Consider the following 21227-nt stretch of genomic DNA (forward strand, 5'->3'; position numbering starts at 1 on the left):
GTGATTCATAAGACTCCCTGTCAAGTCATGAGAATTACTATGATAACAGTTGTCCCAAGGATATTGACTTGACTTCCATATATAATAAATCAGTCATTAAAGGAAGCTGTGGAGGTCCCCAGTTAAACCTCCTCTTCACAGAAAGGCCAATACTGAACTCAAATTTAGATTACTTTATGCTGTGTCTGGTAGAGTACTTGAAAATCTCAAGAAGATTCAGTAGAGATGTTTTTGTCCCTGTTCCAATGCTTAATTATCCTTGCAGTGAATATTTTTTTTTATATCCAGCCAGAACACCTCGTACAATTTAAGACATTTTCTCTTTTTTTCCTGCCATGCATCTCAGTAATGAGCCTGTTTCCTTCTAATTCTCTTAACTATCACACCATTATCCACTCTAATAGTCTGGACTCTGCCGACACAGGCTAATTCTAAATCAAGAAGCTTGAGCAACAGATATTCCTTTTCCTTCACTGTCATATTAGAGTTTACAGATGGCAGTTGAGGGATATCACACAACAGCTGCCAGAATAGCTCACCTTTTGGTTTGTTCATTGTGCAGATTGTCCAGGAAGCGCTGGATAAAGCTCGAGAAGGTCGTACATGCATTGTCATAGCTCACCGCCTCTCCACCATCCAAAATGCTGACAAGATCGCCGTGGTCCAGAGTGGCAAGATCATAGAGCAGGGCACCCATCAGCAGCTTCTGGCTGAAAAAGGTGTCTACTATTCCCTGGTCAATGTTCAAAGTGGGTAATGCAATATTTCAATTAAAGGCAGTACTTATCTTTGAATTGTCACTGTGGCTACTTTTGTCATTGTAATTATTTCAATATCAACAGTCAGTCTTGATACTTTTGGTTTTCTTCATTCCTTTCATAAGTTATACAAAACCAAGAAATACTAAGTAAATGTGTATCAGTTTCTCATTACTAGTTTTCATTATTCAAGACTCTTCTCTATGTGGCCAAAGCGATGCCCATTGCACTCATGAAAGTAGACGCATGCTAAGCCAAATATAATTAATATTAGCTTGCTTTGAACTCTTTCAAAAATCACACTGATTAGGTGTAAGCAACTTGGAAATGTTTTCATGCTCATTAAAAACAGGTCTGCTCTTGTCAGAAAGAAACCTCAAGTCTTACTCTCACTGTGCCTGCATAAGACAGTCCTGGCATATTAGGCTTGTTACCAATTGTTATGAGAACTTGCAGGTCAGCTGAAGCTTGATGCCAGATGTCTCTTGTTATGATGCGGAGTTTTAGCCTGGGATGTCAGCAAAGGCCTTGAAAACATGGGCACAGGCTGAAAACATAGGTCCCAGAACTGTAAGTACCTCACTGATGGTTAGTTACTGATCATTGAAGAGTTGCAGCCTTAAGCGATGGGAAAAAACTGCTTGAAATGAAACAGAAATTAAACAGTAGATAAGAAGAAAAGCCAAGACCACAACTGATGGGCAAGACAAGGCATCTGCTGCAGCCTGGGAAAGTACTCTGCAAATCTCTCAAAGTCCTAGGAGTCACAGGTCAAGGACTAAGAGTTTTCTAAAGACTGCAATATTTTATACAAGGTGAAAATCCCGGATTTGGACTTGGAGGAGGGGGAAGGAAGGCATCCTTTTCAGTGTTGATGTCCTTGGTTGAAGAGCGCTTGAACTTGAGCACTGCCATGACTGAGACTCTCAAGGACTGTAACCATCGGTGCTGAACCCTTGGCATTGGCTCTGGGCTATTGTATATTATTTACTAATATAAGATGGCTGTTAAGGCTAACTGCTTTGAATATGGAGTAATATTGATTAATAATTATGAATAACTAAACAGTAGAAATGTATTTTGTTAGTATTTATGCAGTAAAGTTTTGTTTTTAAGTTTAAAACTGTCTTGATTAATCAATCGTCCACACTTCCATCATAGCAACTTCTCATTCCCTGAGATTTACACATATGGTCTGTCTTACCTACACCTAGATAATTATTCATGCAGAACCAGTCTGAAGTAGGCAGATAGGCTTATCAATTATGTTCAACCATTTATTAATTACACTCTACAAAGTGTTGATCGATGCAGTCTCATTGTTTTCCTCTTGAATCACCTATTTTCTTTTGTTTCTGTATTAGATGGCAAATCAGTTTGACTGGAAAATTTGTTTGTTTCCTATTTATGCATTGCTTGATACAATAAGGTTCTTGTCTGTCAATAAGGATATTACTCTGAAGAATAATAATATAAATAAGTTATACTTGCAACTATAAGAATGAAATAGGTGCTCTTTAACATTATAGTCTGAAGATTCAAGTACGAACATACTTAAACTGGTTTTTTTACTAAATCCTGGATATCAGTATTTTGTTTTTAAACTAGCATTTTTAACTGTTGATGATACCTTTTCTAATTACTGCATTAGTAATAATTGGGTTATCTCCCCAACTCATTTCAAAGATGCTTGATTTACCAGATCAATTTAGCTCTTCATGAAAATCAAGATGTTTCTAGTAAAATATTTACAGTACTATCTGAAAACCAATTTTTAAAATTTTGGTCATATGGTTTAAAATATATTTCAGAAATTCATATCAAATGCAGAAACTTTCCAAAACAATCTATTTTTCCCCATTCTTTTCTTCTACATTTTTAGAGAAGTATTTGTTGAGACTCATGCAAAAGTTTGTAATAATTACAAATCCACTACAAATGCTTGAAAAGATATGCTGCAGCTCACAATTACATCCTTAGAATTTTTTTTCAGAAGGCCATGACAGCTGTATTACTACAATTGAGCTTCCACTCAATACCTTGCCATATAGTTTATAAAGCCAAAAGGACAGACAAAGACACCTCCAAAAATGTGTTCTTCATCATATTCTATTCATACACCTCTAAATTGCAATGCTTTACCCAAAGGAAAGGTTGACTGAACTAGGATAATTCTGCTTTAAGGACCATTATTTTACCACACCTTTCCAAGGGGCTTAGGAGGCCTTATTCCTTAGCTCTGCCTTTTCAGTTAGGCTCTGACCATTCTGGTTCCTCTTGATGTCACAAGACACTTGTCTGAGCTCTGAGTCCTCCTTGTTGGAGTAGTTGGCTCTTGTCTTTTCCCATAAGCACCCTGCACAAAGGATGATATGTATATGTTGTTGTTCTGAAATAACAGGCCTTTCTTCATCTGTCTTTGAGAGCCTGCGGCAGTTTCAAGCAGTACTCACTGTTTTGAGGGGAGGTAATTTAATGTTTTCCCATACATCTCTTGGACTCTCGACCCATTATCTTTGGAAGGAGTCTTCAGAGAGATGTTAGCATTGACACCACCTTGGCAAACTTAACCACTTTGCAAGCAAGTGCCACTGGCTGCGGGGAAACAGAAAGCAAGGACTTAAGTTCAACAGTCTGCTGAAAAAACTAATCAAAATAGAATTCTCAGAAGAAAAAGAGGATTTAGATCTAGAAAGTCATTCTTACTGTAGATCCTTATCTGGCTGTTAAATACCAGTGTCCTATTGCCCAGCTTTCTCCAGCATATTGATTACCGCAAGGATAATTGGCTGTTCCTTATGCCACAAGTATCTAATTTCTAAACCCTTCTATAATTTCTGACATAGAGTGACAGCATGAGTAAACTCCATCATTCTCCCTTTCCTCAAGAGTTTCTGAAGGAGTATTTCTCACCAACACCGTAGACCACGTACCATGTCCAAAGGAGGACTATACATCAGTTCTCAATCTCCACTAGTCTCTTCTTCAGGCATTCCTTCAAAGTTCTACCTGAACTATCCCACATATTGGGAGAAGTTTGATGGTCTTCCTCCCTAAGACTCAATTCCCATCAATCCTGATTTACAGTTCTTCCTTCTTGCAAGTAAATCCTTTGAATCTATTGTCTCTTTCCTGTTGCAATACTTGTCTGTAAAAGCAACCTTCCTGGTAGCTTAATTTCTGTAAGACACTAAATATCTTCTTTAAGCACATGTTAATGGGTAATCCTAATAATCATTCATAGCACAAATAGACATAATGTTTTCCTCAAGGTGTATAGTCTATTTGTACCTTCATTACTCTTTGTACTACTCCTCTCCCTCAAAATCCAGTCTAACCTGTAGATTTGGTCATTGAAAGGAAACAAGACAGCTTGTAGGAAAGAAGAAACTTGGTATACTGCTTATGAATATAGGGCAAAACCATTCAATTCTTGTGCAGAAAAAGCTACATTGTAGCTGTATTTTTGGACAGCCTAAAAAACTGTTATTGTCAAGTACTCAGTCTTCTAGACAAATTGTCTTGAAAAATGTAGTTTAATCATGAGTTCATTCTGTATTTCCAAGAGAGGATGGTATCATTATTTGAGTTACCTTCAGGCAGTAAATTGAAAGCTGAAAGTAAGAAACAGGACTAGCAGCAGCTTCAATTTTTTTGCTGTGGGTTTCATGGACTGCAGACCTATCAAAAATAGAGAACGGGAAGGAAAAGAGCAGAACGCACAAGGTCAGCTACCTTTAGCAATCCCTGTTACTGAAAGGTGAGTACATGTCATTTTGTCTTTGCATGCTTATTTCTGTGTACATTTCATTCTGGGTGTCCTCCATTTAAGAGAGAGTCAGTATCATAACGCTGTTGCTGTAGAGATCTAGCACAGGACTGCATGTAATTCACAGTGAGCATTCAAACCTAGGTCATTTCTCTAAACAAGTCTGTCTTCTGCAGGGTCAACAAAGGTCTGTCCAGTGAAGACTGGGGCACATTTCATCCTGTTCTAGAGCTACTGTCACCAGCAGGTCAGATTAGCAGCAACCTTGTATTGTATCTCTCCATAAGAGGGTGTGAGCATGAGTATCATAAATACCTACATTGTTAATGCCTTGGTGTAGAGTAAATGAAACACACCTTGAATGAGTGCTCTACTAAAATTAGCATCTGAGATCCTGCATTATGTAATGTTTTATAAAAGTAGATCCATAAACACTGGCTGCAGCCTTACATTCACCAAGCCAGAGACATTTTTAATGGAAATACTAGAAATTGTATGGGGCTGTTTTAAAATGACATTTAAAGTCATTGATATTTTAGATAACTTAAATTTAAATGTTCTGCTTGTGTAAACATTGTGTATATAATCTCTGAGCAGAAATGGTATCATTCATTTGCTTAGTAAAGTTGACAAATATGTTAAGAATCTTTTTTGAATACACAAACACTTGTTCTAAGATTAAAAAGCATGCTGCACACATCATATAACAAACAGAAATAGTTTTATTTCTGTGTTAATTCTGATCACAGATGAAAAAGAAGTGAACAACTTGATTAATCCAAGAAAACAATCCAGTTAATTATATGCAAGATGTTAAAACAAAGCAGTGTTGAGGGAGAAGGAATCCATTTCTATACGACACAGGAACTGTGGGATCCCACTTATGTTTCAAATGTCCATAATTAGGACAGCTTTTATTACAGCAATATATAAAAAAGCCAGGGCATAACTTAGAAAGAAGCTGTAGAACCGTAAAATTACTTGGGTTGGAGGGGACCTTAAAGAACATCTAGTTCCAACTCCTCTGATGTGGGCAGGGACACCTTCCACTAGACCAGGTTGTTCAGAGCCCCATCCAAGCTGGCCTTGAACACTTCCAGGGACAGGGTTATCCACAACTTTTTTGGGCAACCTGCTCCAGAGCCTCACCACACTCAGAGTAATGGATTTTTCCCTAGTACCTGATCTAAGCCTGCTGTCTTTTGGTTTGCAGCCATTTCCCCTTTTCCTGTCCCTACATGCCCTTGTCAGTAGTGTGGGTGCACAGTGATCAGCATTATCAACTCTCTTTACTGCTGGGGCTATGACAACATTAGCACCACTTCTTTCTTTCCAGGCACTCTTGTCTTTCCCCAGGATTAACTACTTTTTACATTCCCTTTTACATATATGACATTTTGTACAGCTTTAATTTTGGATTAATCAATGTGCTTGATTGTTGCAGAAACTTTTCAGTCATTCTTTGATATGCATATATTTAACAGTGTTGTAGAGAAATACATCATTTCCATGTTGTTCAACAAACGAAAAAAAGAAAACAAAATTTTTGTGTGCATTCCAAGGAATGAGTTGGAAAAAGCACTATGGAATTATGACACATTTCTCCATCCATCAGATGAATTCCTAACCTAAATTAAGTTTTCCAGGATTTTCTTTTGGGTAGCCCTACAGAAGATTTATCTACATGTATCTATTTTTCACTGTAAAAGAAGATGAGTTATTAAAGATCAGAGTTATTTACATATCTGCTGAATAAAAAACAGCTTAGACACTACTCCTCATGCATATTAGAGTTGTGAATTACAGTTCAGGATGCTAATATTTCCCTGTTCAGCCTGTTAATGGTACATTCAATGAAGCATACAGCAATCTAGTTTTGCAGATGTTTATAATTTCGTTTCCTGCAATTTCCTGATGAGCTTGATAAATAATCAGAAGCTCAGTTGCTCACTTGGAGCTTTGTATGTAGGCATTTGAAATCTTTCCTCTGAAGATGTGATTATTCCTCCTAGCTCTCATTTCCACACTATAACCTATGAGACTTCAACTGTAGGAAAAACATATGTGATTTCCATCTAAAAATATTTCCTTTCAAAATGAAAATAAATTTCAAAATTTATTTTTAAATAAATTTCTCTATGAGTACTTGTGAAAAATTGAAATGCTAGAAGTAATTTCTGTGTTTGAACTTTAATTTCCCTTGAGTTCATGATGAAAGGTGTGACTTTTCTTCTTTATTACTTTATTCTGTAAATCAATTTTTTTTTTCTTCCTATGGCCATGTCTTTAATTTGCCACATGATGGCCTCATTTGTTCAGAAAATGGCTACAGTGATCTGTATCATCTTTTTTTCTTTTTACTTCTTCATGCATGTCTTGTTTGACTCAATTTATGCAGTATTCTTCAGCCTAAACACTGATATTCTCTTTCCTGCCTAAGGGATTAGCACATCAAATTTACAGTCCTGACAGCATTGCTGCCATGTCATTTAAAGTCAGAATCCCTAAGACTCAGACTAAGGCAGTAGACACTAACTGCTCTTCCCAGATTCTACTATGTCAAGGAGACCTGCTGGAGGCAATCCATGATGGTAGATAATGTTTATCTCCTCATTCAAATCAAAGGCTTTCCATTTATTTCTTCCTAATTTAATCTAATTTGTCACAAAACCTATTAAGATAAAAGAGAAGGATAAAGAAGAATCATCCCACGTAAAAAGTATTTCAGAGTATTACAAGAGCAAAGAGGTTTTCATTTAGTCTTGGTAATTTGATTCCAGATACAGAGTTTGAGTTCCATTTTTCTGAGAAACTCGCTTCTGTAAGAGAAATTGCATTCAACACCAGTATCATTCTACATTTTACAGAACAGATAGAGGAATTTACAAAATAATGTAAATAGAGAATTAAAATTCCACATTTATATTAAAGTGAAACTGTTCACCTGTGAGACAACAGGCATTTTACCACCAACATCAGCATTTTATACTAGGAGAATTTAGTATTGTCCATTGATAAAAGATAAAAGCATTTCATAGTTGCTTGATTTTGCAGCTGTGGACAGGAAATTCAATGTTTGGTTCAATTTAATATACCACAGACTTTAAAAGAGATGTTCAATGCACTTTCATATGACCTAAATGAATATAATTTTAAAATAATTTAGCTGTCTAATCGGTTAAACTGGCTGCAATGAGGATACAGAGATGGTTTATTGCTTTACACTGGGAAAATTCTGTTTCTAGGATGAGATTGCTTCACAAGAGGAAAATAATTCTCAATAACACCAGTGAACTTCTCATTGTGGATGAGTATGTATGTGCACAAACACTACTCTTTTTTTGTGTCCAGTAGCAGAAGAAGCGATGGGTCCAATTTCATCTGAGCATGAGAAAACAGTTCATTATTGTAAGGGTGGGTGAACACTGGAACATGTTGCTTAGAGAGGTTGTGGAGTTTGCATTCAGATATCCAAAACTAAACTAGTTATGTCCCCAAACTACTTGTTCTACTTTGCCCTGCTTCAGCTAGGCATTGGACTAGACAATCTCCAGAGGTGCCTGTCAGCTTCAGACATTCTGGTTTTCTATGCAGGAAAAATGGTCAGCCACATGGATCCAACCAATTAAATATATCCACTCCATAGGGTGGCTTTCAGTATGTCAAAACCATTCAATACATCACAAAGCTGTATTAAGATGTAAACAGTTATCAAAAAATGCTTGAACGTAACTTCATAGACTTTTGTACAAAGAGTATGTAAAAGTTTCCCATGCCTCAAAGACGAATATAACACAACAAAAAGAATGTTATAGAAATAGTTTATGACCTCTGCTGATAGCCTGAGGCAAAGATTCAGATTTGGGTTCTGTCTGCCAAAGGAGAAAGAAGGTTGTTTATTGACACTTACCAACAAGCCATCATTTCTGACAGAATATTGTTTTGACATCATGACAGTAAGCCATGACTTTACTCAGTGAAAGCCAAGGACTGGCAAACCTTTGTTGTTAGGAATTGCAGATAATTAGTTACAGGACAGAAACAGGCAGCTGGAGAATGGATACTCAGGTTCTGCCATGGCTGCTTCTCTCTGCTCTTCTGAGAGAAGTTTCCCTTCCCCTCTGCCACCTCCTCAAGGTACTGCATTGCTGTAAGACCCTCAAAGGCCACCCTGAGAACTCAAAAGGAAAACATAGAGTTCCTCCAAGTTTCTAAGAGCTCTCATGTTACCAAACCTCATTCTGATAAAATATTTTTTGGTTTAATTTTTTGAGCTTTTCATCCCTTCTCAACCAACGCTATCAAACTCTGAAAAGAGAACACTGATTTTCTAGATATAAATACAGCCATCCATTAAACTAATTCTAGAGAGAAAATGCAACATAATTTAAAGCTTATTGTAAAACTCTCTGGCAAATTTTTCTTTATTGATACATCAGTGAATATTTTTTCTGAGATTTTCCTTACACTCTGATGAGAAAGCTGGGAGAAGAAATGACCAGGTAGTAGGAAAGTTTTCAGTCAAGTCATGGTTGTTCTTTCCATGTAATAGAGATCTCAAGTGAAGGTTCTCTAAAGGTTACTCTAATATTTGGTTAATAACCTTATTATAAATATTTCACAGAACTGTAGGAATTAAACTTTTTTTATATCTTTAAGCTAACATCATTTTATGAGAGGAAGCACCTTGCATTTTCCCACCCTAGTACCCATCTGTGCCAGATCACTTATACTCTTCTTCCATGCCCACATCTTTCAGTCCTCATTGTCCCCTTGCACTCCCTAGTTCCCATTTTGCCACCAGCCCTGCCTGATTTACAACCTGGTTTCTCTTCTTCCTGCAGCAACTTTCCTGTTCATCCTTTTTCCACTTCTCTGGTGCTTTCCCTCCTCTGTCAGTGGGGAATGACCACAGCAGGGTAAAGCATAGGCCAGTGCACAGATCATTGCCATGTGTCTCGTTCTGAGGGGGGCCCTGGGGGAGGGATCTCTTACAGATGGGTTTTTTAGTGACATCTCCAAGATTAAAGAAGGAATAGGGGGAAAAATGCAATGTTTGTTCAGGTGGTGCTACCTTTTTCATTGCGTTTAGAGTTGGTTTTACAAAAGGCTTGACACTTGTGATTCTGGCCTTCAGACCTGTTATGGAATTCTCATCAGCTCTCCATGCAAAGACGTGAAAAACATGTGAGTTTTCAATAAACTGGTGAGCCATATCTTCTATAATCCTATTTGGTGTCTGTAAGATTTAAAAATACAATCTGTCTCTTAGTGAATTTACATCTTGTCCATGTACAGAAAGGTGTGAATAGCAGCATGATGACACTGGTGCAACTGAAGAAGAACAGTGCCTCCAGCATGGACTCAGATATAATGCTGCAAGGTTTCCATATGCTGGCTGTTTTTATAACAGTGGCTGAAGAGATTTTTAATTTTTCTAATATATTTTTTGCTGATGATTTATTTTGTTTTTTGATTTGTTTTTAGTAGTTTAAAAAAACATCGCAAAGCATGTAGAGATGGAGTCCCTTTCTTAAAGAGAATATGATCTTACAAACCTCATAAAATCAGTGGGAGTTACAGACTAAAAAGACAGGCACATGGCAAAAAGACATGACTATAACACTAAAATAACAAGGTCATGTGCATGTATTTATTTGTATAACATTATGAAATACCAGTCCTGCCATATTTTTGATCTTTTATCTAAATATAAACGGCATGACCATAAAACCCAACAAGGTTTGAAACTCAAAATTCAATAACAACTGTCACCCACAGAAAACATGTTCTATCCCTTTATGCTCCAGCTGCCAGTGTTAGCTGGCTTGGCTAAAGAACATCTTTGGGTACCTTCACTCAGCTTCCCAGTTCAGTACAGCATCTCTCTTTGGTCACGCAGTGCTGTTCACTACTCTCATTTAACTCAGAGAGTTATCAGAGATAACTCATTATCTCTTTTTCCTGCTCATCCTCAAGGCACTGTTTGCCAGCCACTTCCTGCCATGAGTGCACTAAACCCAGTGTAGTATTTTCCTCTTGGCTCAGAAGTGGGAAGGACCTTCCTTGCGACCAGGTCTTGTTTTTGTAGAAAACAAATGTATGACCTGAGCTTTTTAACTCCACTGCTTCAGGAAGGATATTCTACTTGTTTGAAGACTGAACATCTCTTTCCAGCAAAATAGATGCACTGTTTCTGTACATTAATTTGTTCCTGGACCAGGACTGAGCCTTTGCTTTTAGTTCCCTCCTGTGGGTTTATTTTCATGTGCTGGTTACAGAAATAAATCACAGATTCTCTCAGGTGGCATTTTGCTAGGCAACCAAACTAAATAATTCTAGTTTTCTCATACAGTATAGGTTTTCACTGGTCATATTTTTCTTTCATTCTGTCATATTGTATTTCACATAATTATGGTTCATCTGCTTCTCTTATTACTACTCTCCAATATAATTTACCTAATTCTGTAAGATATTCTGGTATTCTTTTGTCCTGGTCCTCTTACTGGTTTTCTGTACTGATCCTCTCAGTTTTGTATCATCAGAAAATTTCATTATCACGAATATTGTTTGCATGCCCAAGTTATTAATTTAAGTAAGAGCAATAAATCCCAAGACTGAGTGGAGAATTAATGTTGTCAGCTCCCTTGGGTATTACTACCTCTCCATGCTGAACACCTCTGTCTTCCTTCAAACTCTTTTTTACTCTACTGTTCTTTTATTACTTCACAACTATTGTTTAATAATTTATCTCATGGCTTTAGGATAAATTGGCATTAATAAGCATTAATGAAGTCCCAATGGATTAGTTTTACTGGAAAAAGCAGTACCAAAGAAAAATAATTGGGTTAATTCTTTGCTTCCCTAACTCATGACATAATTTATTGCCATTTATTTCAGACTTTATTATTTTCTTTAGGATTTGTTTGTAAGCTTCCTGTACTGTTTTTGTCAAGACAAAAGTGCAATTTCTCAGGTTACTGCTTCTGTTGTAACTCTTCAGCCCCATGTCTTTATCCACAATTTGAAAATAATCAGAAAAACCTTTGATACTGAATCAGTATTACGTTGGCTAGGTTATTCAATACTCAGAATAAAGAGTTCATGTTCACCATGAGAAGCACATTCCTTCCTTACCATTTTCCCTTTCAGGTCAGATGTGGTAATTAAGATACCCAAATCACATTTGTCATCCTGCTTTTGGCACCATGCACTTTTATGGGACTTTTTTACTGAAAGTTGAGGCTGAATGACAGTTTCAAGGCCATCCCTGGTGCAATTACCATCTCAATGCTTTTTAATTTCAAAGACACATTTTCATGAAAACCCATTGTTGCAGACCTTTTCTCTGTGTGTTCACTGTAATTACAGTAAGATAAAATTACTCAGTATATCACAAGTATAGAGAGACAGTCAATACGTTTTCTTCTACTCTTAGCAAGATCTTCCTTGGGCTTGGATTACCTTGTAAAAAAATATTTTATACATCTTCAATGTATTTCAAGGGAAATTTATGCATATACACAATGAAAGAAAGGGTAATTTCTTGTATGTTCTGGGGTTTTTTTCCCTTTCAGGTACCAAAAAATAGACATCAAACACTGCTATCGAACAGGCTATATCAGCCACCATCTCTATGGGTATTGCTTTCTTTTTTATATATACATCATTGGTCTTGGCCTTCTGATATGGTATCAGTGTGATATTTTCTAATTTTATAGAGTTCACAATCCTAAGACTCTTCTTCATAAGGCAACATCAGCTTTGGGTACTGAGTGTGAATCAGCAGTGGAGGCAGCACTGGAGCAGCTCAGTATTGGTCAGTGTTGAAGAGCGTTCGTCAGTGCCCGTGGAATTCAGTTAGTGATGTTATGGGTGGGACTGAACAACAGCAGGCTCCCCAAACAAGCTCTAGTCTTTCAAGCACCAGAGAGCTCAGGGTGTGCTGAGATTTAAATATTCCCTAGCAGTTTTGGGGATCCCTGTGGTTTGTGCTCTTATTAACACCCAGCAAAGTAATTGAAAAACAGCTCGGGGTTTCTGCTAGAGCAGCTGCTACATGTTGACTGCTGTCTAGACCTACCTTATAAACCACACCCACGTTTCAAAGCAATAGCCAATCCTGTATTTCGGGCTGTCTGCTCTAAGCATGTCTGTGAACCATTTACAAAAGAATTTTACCTATTCCCCAGTCTGATTCAATCATATTTGTTGATTTATTCCCCTCTCTGCTTCTCTACCTTACTATGCATCTATGCTTATGCTCTGGATGAAGATAAATTCTCACTATCGCAGTTTCAGCAGTGATCACAGTTTCTCTACAGACAAAATGTTCAGAGAACATATTTCAAAATATACTGTCACAGGAGAAGTACCTAATTTACCTTCTCATTGTCAAAGATCTGTTAATCCCTAATGTCTACTTGGACACCTAATGACCACTAATTTCAGCAAGACTTTGGGCTCTCCCTTGAATTGGACAGTAGTTCTAATTCCTGATAATTCACACTACTTAGTGAAACTGTGCTCTCTGGCACACACAGGGATCTTTCTCCCAGCCTGTGACCTGTAAAGTGAATCCCAGAGACAGCAGGGCAGAGAACTGTTGAGACAGTCACATTTGGCGGGATTCCAGACTAAGAGCTGCAATATAAAATTTACAGAGCTTGTTTAAACAAGCTACTTAGCCTCTCACCTCCCCCACACAGCTTTGAAATGTGTTTTCCTATTGACATTTCTGGCAGAGCATGACAGAAAGGCTTGCTGGGACTAGACTAGCTCTGGTTGCTGATGTTGAGCAAGACAAAGCTAACCTGTTGTCTGTCAAGCATTCATTTGTCCTCCTCTTGCCTACTTTTTCTCTTCCTCACTGTGCTGAGCATGTACCTCCACAGAAGGTTTACATCCAATGTAGACCAGACTCTCTTCCCTGCAGGCTTCACCAAACCACACTGATGAATCTCTGTTTACTGTTTTTGTGAATGGAACATCATGCTTTTTAAAATGAAGGCTCTTAACTTGATTTTCTTCTACATTTTGATGTGATTTTAACTTCTTAGTGTCACCTCAGACATAGTGAAGCTCTCAGACTACCAAGAAAAATCATACATTTTTTTATAGGATGGTTTGAATGGCTGTCATTTCCAGTTCTTAAAATCATGTTACAATATAAAGATACCAGGTTTATCTAGAAATTCATGGACAACATCCACAACATTACAATTTTATCTTTTGTTTCCTAATTCTAAAACACTTATTAACCCACTTATATTCTAGCAGTTCAAAATGTTCAGTGAAGATTTTTAAACTGAATTATATAAAGTTTGTATTAATTTCTTGGAACCTGAGGTAATAATACAAAGTTACCCAACCAGACACAGTCACAATGTGCCTGTAAATATGTCTTTGTCATTACCAAGTGCATACTTTCAAGATTTATTTTATTATTTTTGAGTAATTTAAAAGATGGCAAAAACAATATGAGTAACAGAAGTATGATTTTAAGTACAATTTTAGATAAGCATTTTCAACTTATTCAAATGAGTCATTTAGGGCAAATAAAATTGTTAAGTGATTTTTTTTTAAAATATTTGTAAAGTGTTCTGAAATAGAATTATCATGAACATACTTAATGGTAGATAGTCTTTTTTCTAGTGAAAACTCAACAGCTAACTGGGGAGGATGTTGAAGAGGAAGTCTCAAAAGTATAACTTTTAGATATTTGTGTTTAGAAAGTAATAGGGCATGAAAAAAACATATAAAAAACCTTAACAAATATTTTCATTGAAACTATATTTTGCCGTATCTAAGTCACATTTTCACTTTAGTCTACCTTGAAGAAACCTAAAAATATAGCAAAGTTCAAATTTCTCAGCTGCCTATTTTGATTTTTACTAGAACACAATTTGAAGAGAGGAAATATTACATGTACCTGAAAAAGTTAATCTGTAGCCACAATTTCACTGTCTGCAGGTTGGGAAAGGATGCTACACAGAGCTCAATGGCTCAAAATGCAGATTTTATAGCTGCACTTGAGAATGATGTCATCACAGAATGAGTTCATAATGAATTAACGGAACAGAGTGGAGTTTACAACAAGCTTGCCAATATGCACATAACGTTTCTCATAGCTGTTATCATATGATATTTCAATTCACCTAACTGAATTGAATTGCTCCCAAAGGTACTTCCAGTTTTGCAGTGATTTCTCAGTGAAAAAACTCCAAGAGAAAAATTCTCCCTTGCAGAGTGCTAAAATTCAGAGTAAGAAAAAGTCATATTAAGTAAAATATTCAAGTCTAATTCAAAGCTGTGAATTACAGGAATTCTAAGCAATTTTTATTTATTTTTTTTCAGAAGTATGACATTAAAAATAAAGTATATGTGTAGGTAAAAATTAAGACTGTGGCAAAAATGAGGTTGTGGAGTTGATTGCATCTCAGACTACTTTTCCAAATCATAGAATTATTAAATCAATCAGGCTGGAGATGAATGTCTATTGCAACCCCTGCTGAAGGCAGTGTACTCTGAGACCAGGGCAGAGTGCTCAGGGCTGTGTCCTGTTGACTTTGAAACACTTCCAAAGATGGAGACTCCACACCTCCTCAAGCCCTTACCCCCAGTGCCTCCCTCCCTCATTGTGAAAATTCAAAATCTTTTATGCAAATTATTTTCAAATCAACAGCATCTTACTGCCTCCGGCTCCTGAAGTTTTGTCAGTCAGACATGGTTTATCTTCACTATTTTTATTATCTCCCAAGCTGTCTCCTGAACTTCTCAAGCAGTTTCTCTCAGGCCTACACTTTCAAATAGCTTTGAGTTTCATTTCCTACTCTTCTTGGCTCCCTCCTCACAATGAAAGTCCCTCTCATTAACTTTCAGATTCTCTTTTAATTTAAGGCTTTTTACATAATTCTTGCATTTTAAAGAGGCTTTCTGTCAGGTCTCTTCAGTTAACTTAGTTCTGTATATTTTCATAACAGTTTAACATAATAAAATAATGAGAAAAAAATATCTGTGACTAAAACACACACACACACACCACATCCCACTTATGAATGCTAGTGTAACATCAAGGTTTTCACTGAATGTACAGAAGACTCAATGAAACCTAGTACTTGATTGGGCTTTGCAGAAATACTCAGCTCTTACCAAGTTTTCTTCTTCTTGACAGGAATTGTAGTTTTTATTCAGAATTGTTCATCACTTGAAAGTACAGGATAACATAGAATCATAGAATCACAGAATGATTTGGGTTTGAAGAGACCTCAAAGATCACTTTTTTCCAACCCCCCTGCCATGGAAGGGACACCTTCCACTAGACCAGGTTGCTCAAATCCCCCTCCAACCTGGCCTTGAGCACTGCCAGGGATGGGGCAGCCACAGCTTCTCTGGACAACCTGTGACAGTGCCTGATCTCAGTTTTTCTCCTAAAATATATGTCTACTGTCTCGCTTTAAAAGTGTTACTGCTCATGCCATCACTACACTCCCTCTCCAGCTTTCCTGTAGCCCCCTTTAGCTACTGGAAGGCTCCTATAAGGTCTTTCCACCTTCCCTTCTACAGGCTGAACAAATTCAATTTTCTCAGTCTTTCCTCATAGGAGAGGTGTTCCAACCCTCTGATCATGTTTGTGGCCTCCTCTGGATTTATCCAACCGCTCCATGTCCTTATGCTGGGCACCCCAGAGCTGGGTGCTGTGTTCCAGGTGGGATCTCTCCCACCAGAGCAGAGCAGAGGGGCAGAATCCCCTCCCCTGCCCTGCTGCCCACGCTGCTTTTGGTGCAGCCCAGGACACCTTTGGCTTTCTGGGCTGCAAGGGCACACTGCTGGGTCATACCAAGCTTCTTATCAACCAACACCTCCAAGTCCTTCTCAGCAGGGCTGTTCTCAAACCATTCTCTACCCAGCCCTTATCCATGTTGGATTACCTCAGTGCAGGTGCAGGACCTTGCACTTGGCCTTGCACTGAACTTCATGAGGTTTGCAGGGGCCCACCTCGATAGCTGCAAACAACATTTAGCATCATACTGTGTTTTGCTTCAGGCATCAGGAACTAAGAATCAATTACAGAAAGAAGTCAGTGCATCAGCTGTCTCAGAGGAAGCACAGAAAGGATCAATACTGACTGGGCAAAAACCACCATCCACTCAGAAAAGCATAAAAAGATTCAGAAAGCAGCATCATGAACCTGATGCAGAAGATTATATCTCTGTATTCATACCTGCCTGTGCTTTCCGTAACTAATGGGATAAAAAAGGAACACAATCCCACTTGAGAAGGTGTAACTTTTAAACAAAATGTGCCAAGGCATCCTGTGTGTCTGGGTAAGGACTCATAAACTGACCCCATTGTACAAGAGTTCTGTAGAAATGCCTTTTCCTCCAAAGCTAAGATTTTTTGTTGTGATACTTAAAATAGTTTGAGTAATATTTTGAAACAAAATTACTTTGATATGGGAATAGCCTAGGTAGCAAATCAATTAATTTAATTATAGAACAAAACCAAAACCATGTAATTAGTCATACAACTAAAATAACACACCTTGAATAGAGAATAATTACTATTTTTGTCTAAACATTTTGATAATTGTTGTCTGAAATGCCTGTGTTAGCAAATAGATTCCTGGAAATCAAGATATAATTATCAAGCTGTCTAAGGACCTAAATTTGCAAAAGATCATATTCAGCAACAAGAAAGAAACAATTCTCTCAACATTCAATACCATCAAATGTAAAAAGTGGTTTATATTCTCAGCTTCTGTTTCTGGACAGTTCCATGAAAGGTAAATGACCTAAAGGTAAATGTTCATCTCATTTACATGTGCTAATTTCTTTATTTTTTGCTCAGCTACTTTTTCTTCCCCAGTTTGTAGCTGTGAACAGCACCTTGCTCCCTGATGTCTCTGAGAAAATGGTGCCTTTTCTGCAAAGACATCCAGCCCTTGCTCTCTCTTCAGGCAGAAACAGCCTCAAAATTCTGAGTTCTGTGATGCCCTTGGAAAAGAAAAGAAGATGTTGTAACAGCTGTTACAGATGTTTCTCAACCTAATGTGTCTGTCTCACCTCATCTCATATCTCATCTCATATCTCATCCCTCATCCCTCATCTCATCTCATCTCATCTCATCTCATCTCATCTCATCTCATCTCATCTCATCTCATCTCATCTCATCTCATCTCATCTCATCTCATCTCATCCCATCTCATCCCATCTCTCTGCAGTCTGGCCCTGCATGGCCCTGCCCCAGGAGTGAGAGACATCTTTGTGCACACAGAGTTGTGTTGTAGTCACTATCTGAGCAGGGTCAGGGGCTTCCTCTAGAAAATAACCAGCAGCACTACAGATTTTGATTGTAGGCTCTTAGAGAGAGAGGAGGAAATCCTTGGTATTTGTACAGTGCTTAAAATGAGCACAGGATCTGGTGGGGCCTGAAGACTGCTACATGACATACACTTATTTCTTAAAAAATGTCTCGTTTCTTCTCTACCTTAAAGAGTAGAAAATTTAGGTTTTAAAAACTTGGATTACCTCAATTACAGCTTGACTATTTTTTACATGGAAATACTATTTTTTAATTGTATGCACATATTCACTTTACTTATCTGAAAGAGACAAAAAATATGATAAGGTAATAAAAAAGCCTTTTTTCCCTCCCAAACAGGATTTCATGTTGGGCAAAACTGGAGAAATCCTTACAGTGAGGCTTTGATCTGTAGTATTTATAGCACTTCTGACTCAGGTAAAATCATTATATATTTAGTTTTCTGGAGCTTTAGAAATGCTTGTTTGTTTACATGACATAAATTATGTTTAATTAATGCTGTGATCCTATCCATAAAGATACCACACTGATTTCTTCAGCTCAGTTTAGAAATCAGCTGTGCTAAATCTTCACAACAGGTCCAGGTAGATATTTTGAATGGTTTTAAAACATAACTGCAAGTGGAGCAAAGCTCAAAGGTAACTGTGGTGTTTATTTAGCTGTTTTATTAAAATCTAAGCAACTTTGGGTGGAGGACCAGAGAAAATAGACTGTATTCTGAAAGACTGAATCTGAAATTCAGATCAGCCTTCAAGGACAGCTAACTCCACGTATAGAGTAGGATCCACAAAACATTACTAGGGAAGCGTAGAGGGCCTGGATATGTGACTAAGTGCACAGGCTGACCCGGTGGCTGCTCCTCTGTGGCAGGCACAGAGCCAAAGACAGTCACAGCAGGGATCAGCTCCAGGAGCAGGCTCTGCTGTCTGTAGAAGAACAGTCAGCAACGAAGTTAAACCATTTAAAAATACTCAGTCTGAAATGTGAGCAGGGCTGTCTCCAGTTGCTGTGCAGGGAGTAGCACAGTGAGGCTCCCAGGAGAGCTTGGCATTAGCTGCTTCCTGGAGCTGGTGCATGGGGAGCTGCTCGGCGCCCCTACACTGCTGCACCGTGTGTAAGACACCAGTGGAAACTGCTAAACCTGCCAGGAAAGGCACAGCCTGCCCGGAGGACTGGACAGTGTTTCCAGTTTGTATTTTAGCACATTATTTAGAACTAATTCAAATATTTTTATCCTTCTTTTGTTGCTATTCCTACGCTTACCAGCTGATACCCTAACAAGTATCTTTTTAATTCATCACATATTTGAAGTAAATGTTAGTATTCAGCATCTTATCATCAATCCACAGCATAACTTCAATCCTTCTCTGAATTTCTATTAAATTTTACTCTCACCTGACCCAGCTGCAGGCTTGCTTGTGATCCCTGAAGGAGTAGAAAGCAGAGCAATGTAGACTAGACCAGACACCTGCCTCCCTCATCCTTCTCTCACTACAGACAGACAGATTTATCCCAGCCACGCCAGTCTCATACATCCACAACCCCACCACTTACTGAGCCCATGCAGCTGAGTGAAGTTTTCCTGGCCTCCAGAGAGGGCCATTTTCTCTCTGAGAAGCTCCCAGAGCCAAGCTGAGTCACATCAGCTTCACTTGCTAACCCCTTTCCCTAGCGACTCAGATGGCTCTTCTTTGTAGTTTATATGGGAAGCGATTATAGGTCACCTCCTTGGAAATTAGGTCCCATGAGACTTCTTTGACCAGCCCAGGAGGAAAATGAGATCTCTCAGACCATGCTGAATCTCAACAAAATCATAAGATTATTTCATGGTGGTGACATTTTAGTTTTGATATTTGGCAAATCTGCAGGAAAGATAAAATTAATATTTTTTTTTGCTTCCTGGATTTAAGTAAGACAAATGTCTTGCATTTATTTCAGACATTTCAGTTTTCAAAGATGTGCTTTTAAGTCACTGGTCCCTATGACCAATTAATTTGAATTGTTAATGAGATAGAAAAATATATAATTTACAAGATATTTTTTCCCTAAAAATAGTATCTTCCAGATGAGGAAGAGGTGGTGTTGAGAAATCTCCCAGCACTGCTCACTGTTTCACATATGTGCTCTCAGACGCCACACAGATTTTGCAGCAACACTCAGAAACACTTCACAGCAGAGTTACAGCTCTCACAGTACTTGTAACTGGCAGAGAATGAAGATTCATTTCTAGTTTTATAACAGGATAAAGTAATTTGTTTAGTAATCTTTGCAGATGCATGTTATACAGGAAAGTAATTGTCCCTGATTGGCAGCTTCCATGGCACTATTTACTGAGCTTCTGATTGTCCAAAACATGTTAAATTCACAAGAAAAAAATTCTTGTAAAGCTACATTTAATATGAAATAATGTGTTTGTGCTGCTGCAAAAATGAGTTTTGTGTTCTCCATATCTTTATTAAACTATCAGAGCTATTACATTTATTATTACATGCAATGAAAACCATATTATGTGTGTCATCCTATTGTAACCTGAAGTGATTAAGCTCCCTTATGTAACCTAATTAGGTGATGTGCAGACTGAAGTTTTTGTATTTATTAATTATTTATTAGATTTTTATTCAATATTTATTTCAGTGTCACAAAAATATATTTTATATATAATTTCCTTCTAGTTCATATTAATGTTCAATCCAGTTATCACTAGTATAAATGAGTCATCCAAGTTTACCTTAAGTTATTTATCCAATCTATATGTCTAGACAGCATTGTGATTTCATGCTAAGTATTGCAAATACTAAGAAAATTAACAAAATAATTGTATGCCTCAAAATGGGGATTGTTCTCTTTGCAGCACTGTTTCTCCTCTGTTTAAAGATTAAAATGGTCATAGAAAAAAGAATTGCAATCTCAGACTCCAAGTTAGGAAATGTCATTTTTTAGGATCTGGCTAGTTTAAAGTCATTGTTCCACATATTAAAAAATATGAGATTTATGAAATGCCATTGTGTGTTCTTGGTAAAACCTAAGAACAAGGACTGTAAGTCTGAATGAATATATGGAAGCAGTGGAGGAATACTAGTTAAGATTCAGAAGGCTTGAAGGAAACATTTTTACAACTGACAAAAGATAAAGCATCCAATTCTGCAGAATATTTAGACCAAATTAAACACTTTCAGATGTCCTCTGGTGAATAAATCTCAATTGTCTAGGTAACAAATATTTCCTGTTGAGTTTTCAAACACACCAAAGTAATTTACAATGGCTTCATTCATTTCCAGGCTACAGGTTCCAGATTGGCACAAATTGCCTATAATGTAGCTATTCTTGGGGCTGAGATGTTTTGTTGTTGATCAGTGGCTAGCAGCTGATTACTCTGC

At 37.6% G+C, this 21227-nt stretch overlaps 1 protein-coding gene across 1 annotated transcript in view; it reads left to right on the forward strand.

Annotated features, from left to right (window-relative positions):
* ABCB1 (ATP binding cassette subfamily B member 1) overlaps nt 1-1881 on the forward strand; it is a 52414-nt gene extending 50533 nt beyond the window's left edge. Inside the window, exon 30 of the mRNA XM_005518778.3 lies at nt 563-1881. Within this exon, the coding sequence (XP_005518835.3) occupies nt 563-757 (195 nt within the window). The 3' untranslated portion in view covers nt 758-1881. The remainder of the gene's footprint in view (nt 1-562) is intronic.
* Nucleotides 1882-21227: the final 19346 nt, after the last annotated feature.

This window comes from Pseudopodoces humilis, chromosome 1 (assembly GCF_049639895.1).
Source record: "Pseudopodoces humilis isolate 2021_Gansu_Grassland_sample_001 chromosome 1, ASM4963989v1, whole genome shotgun sequence".
NCBI classification, from domain to species: Eukaryota; Metazoa; Chordata; class Aves; order Passeriformes; family Paridae; genus Pseudopodoces; species Pseudopodoces humilis.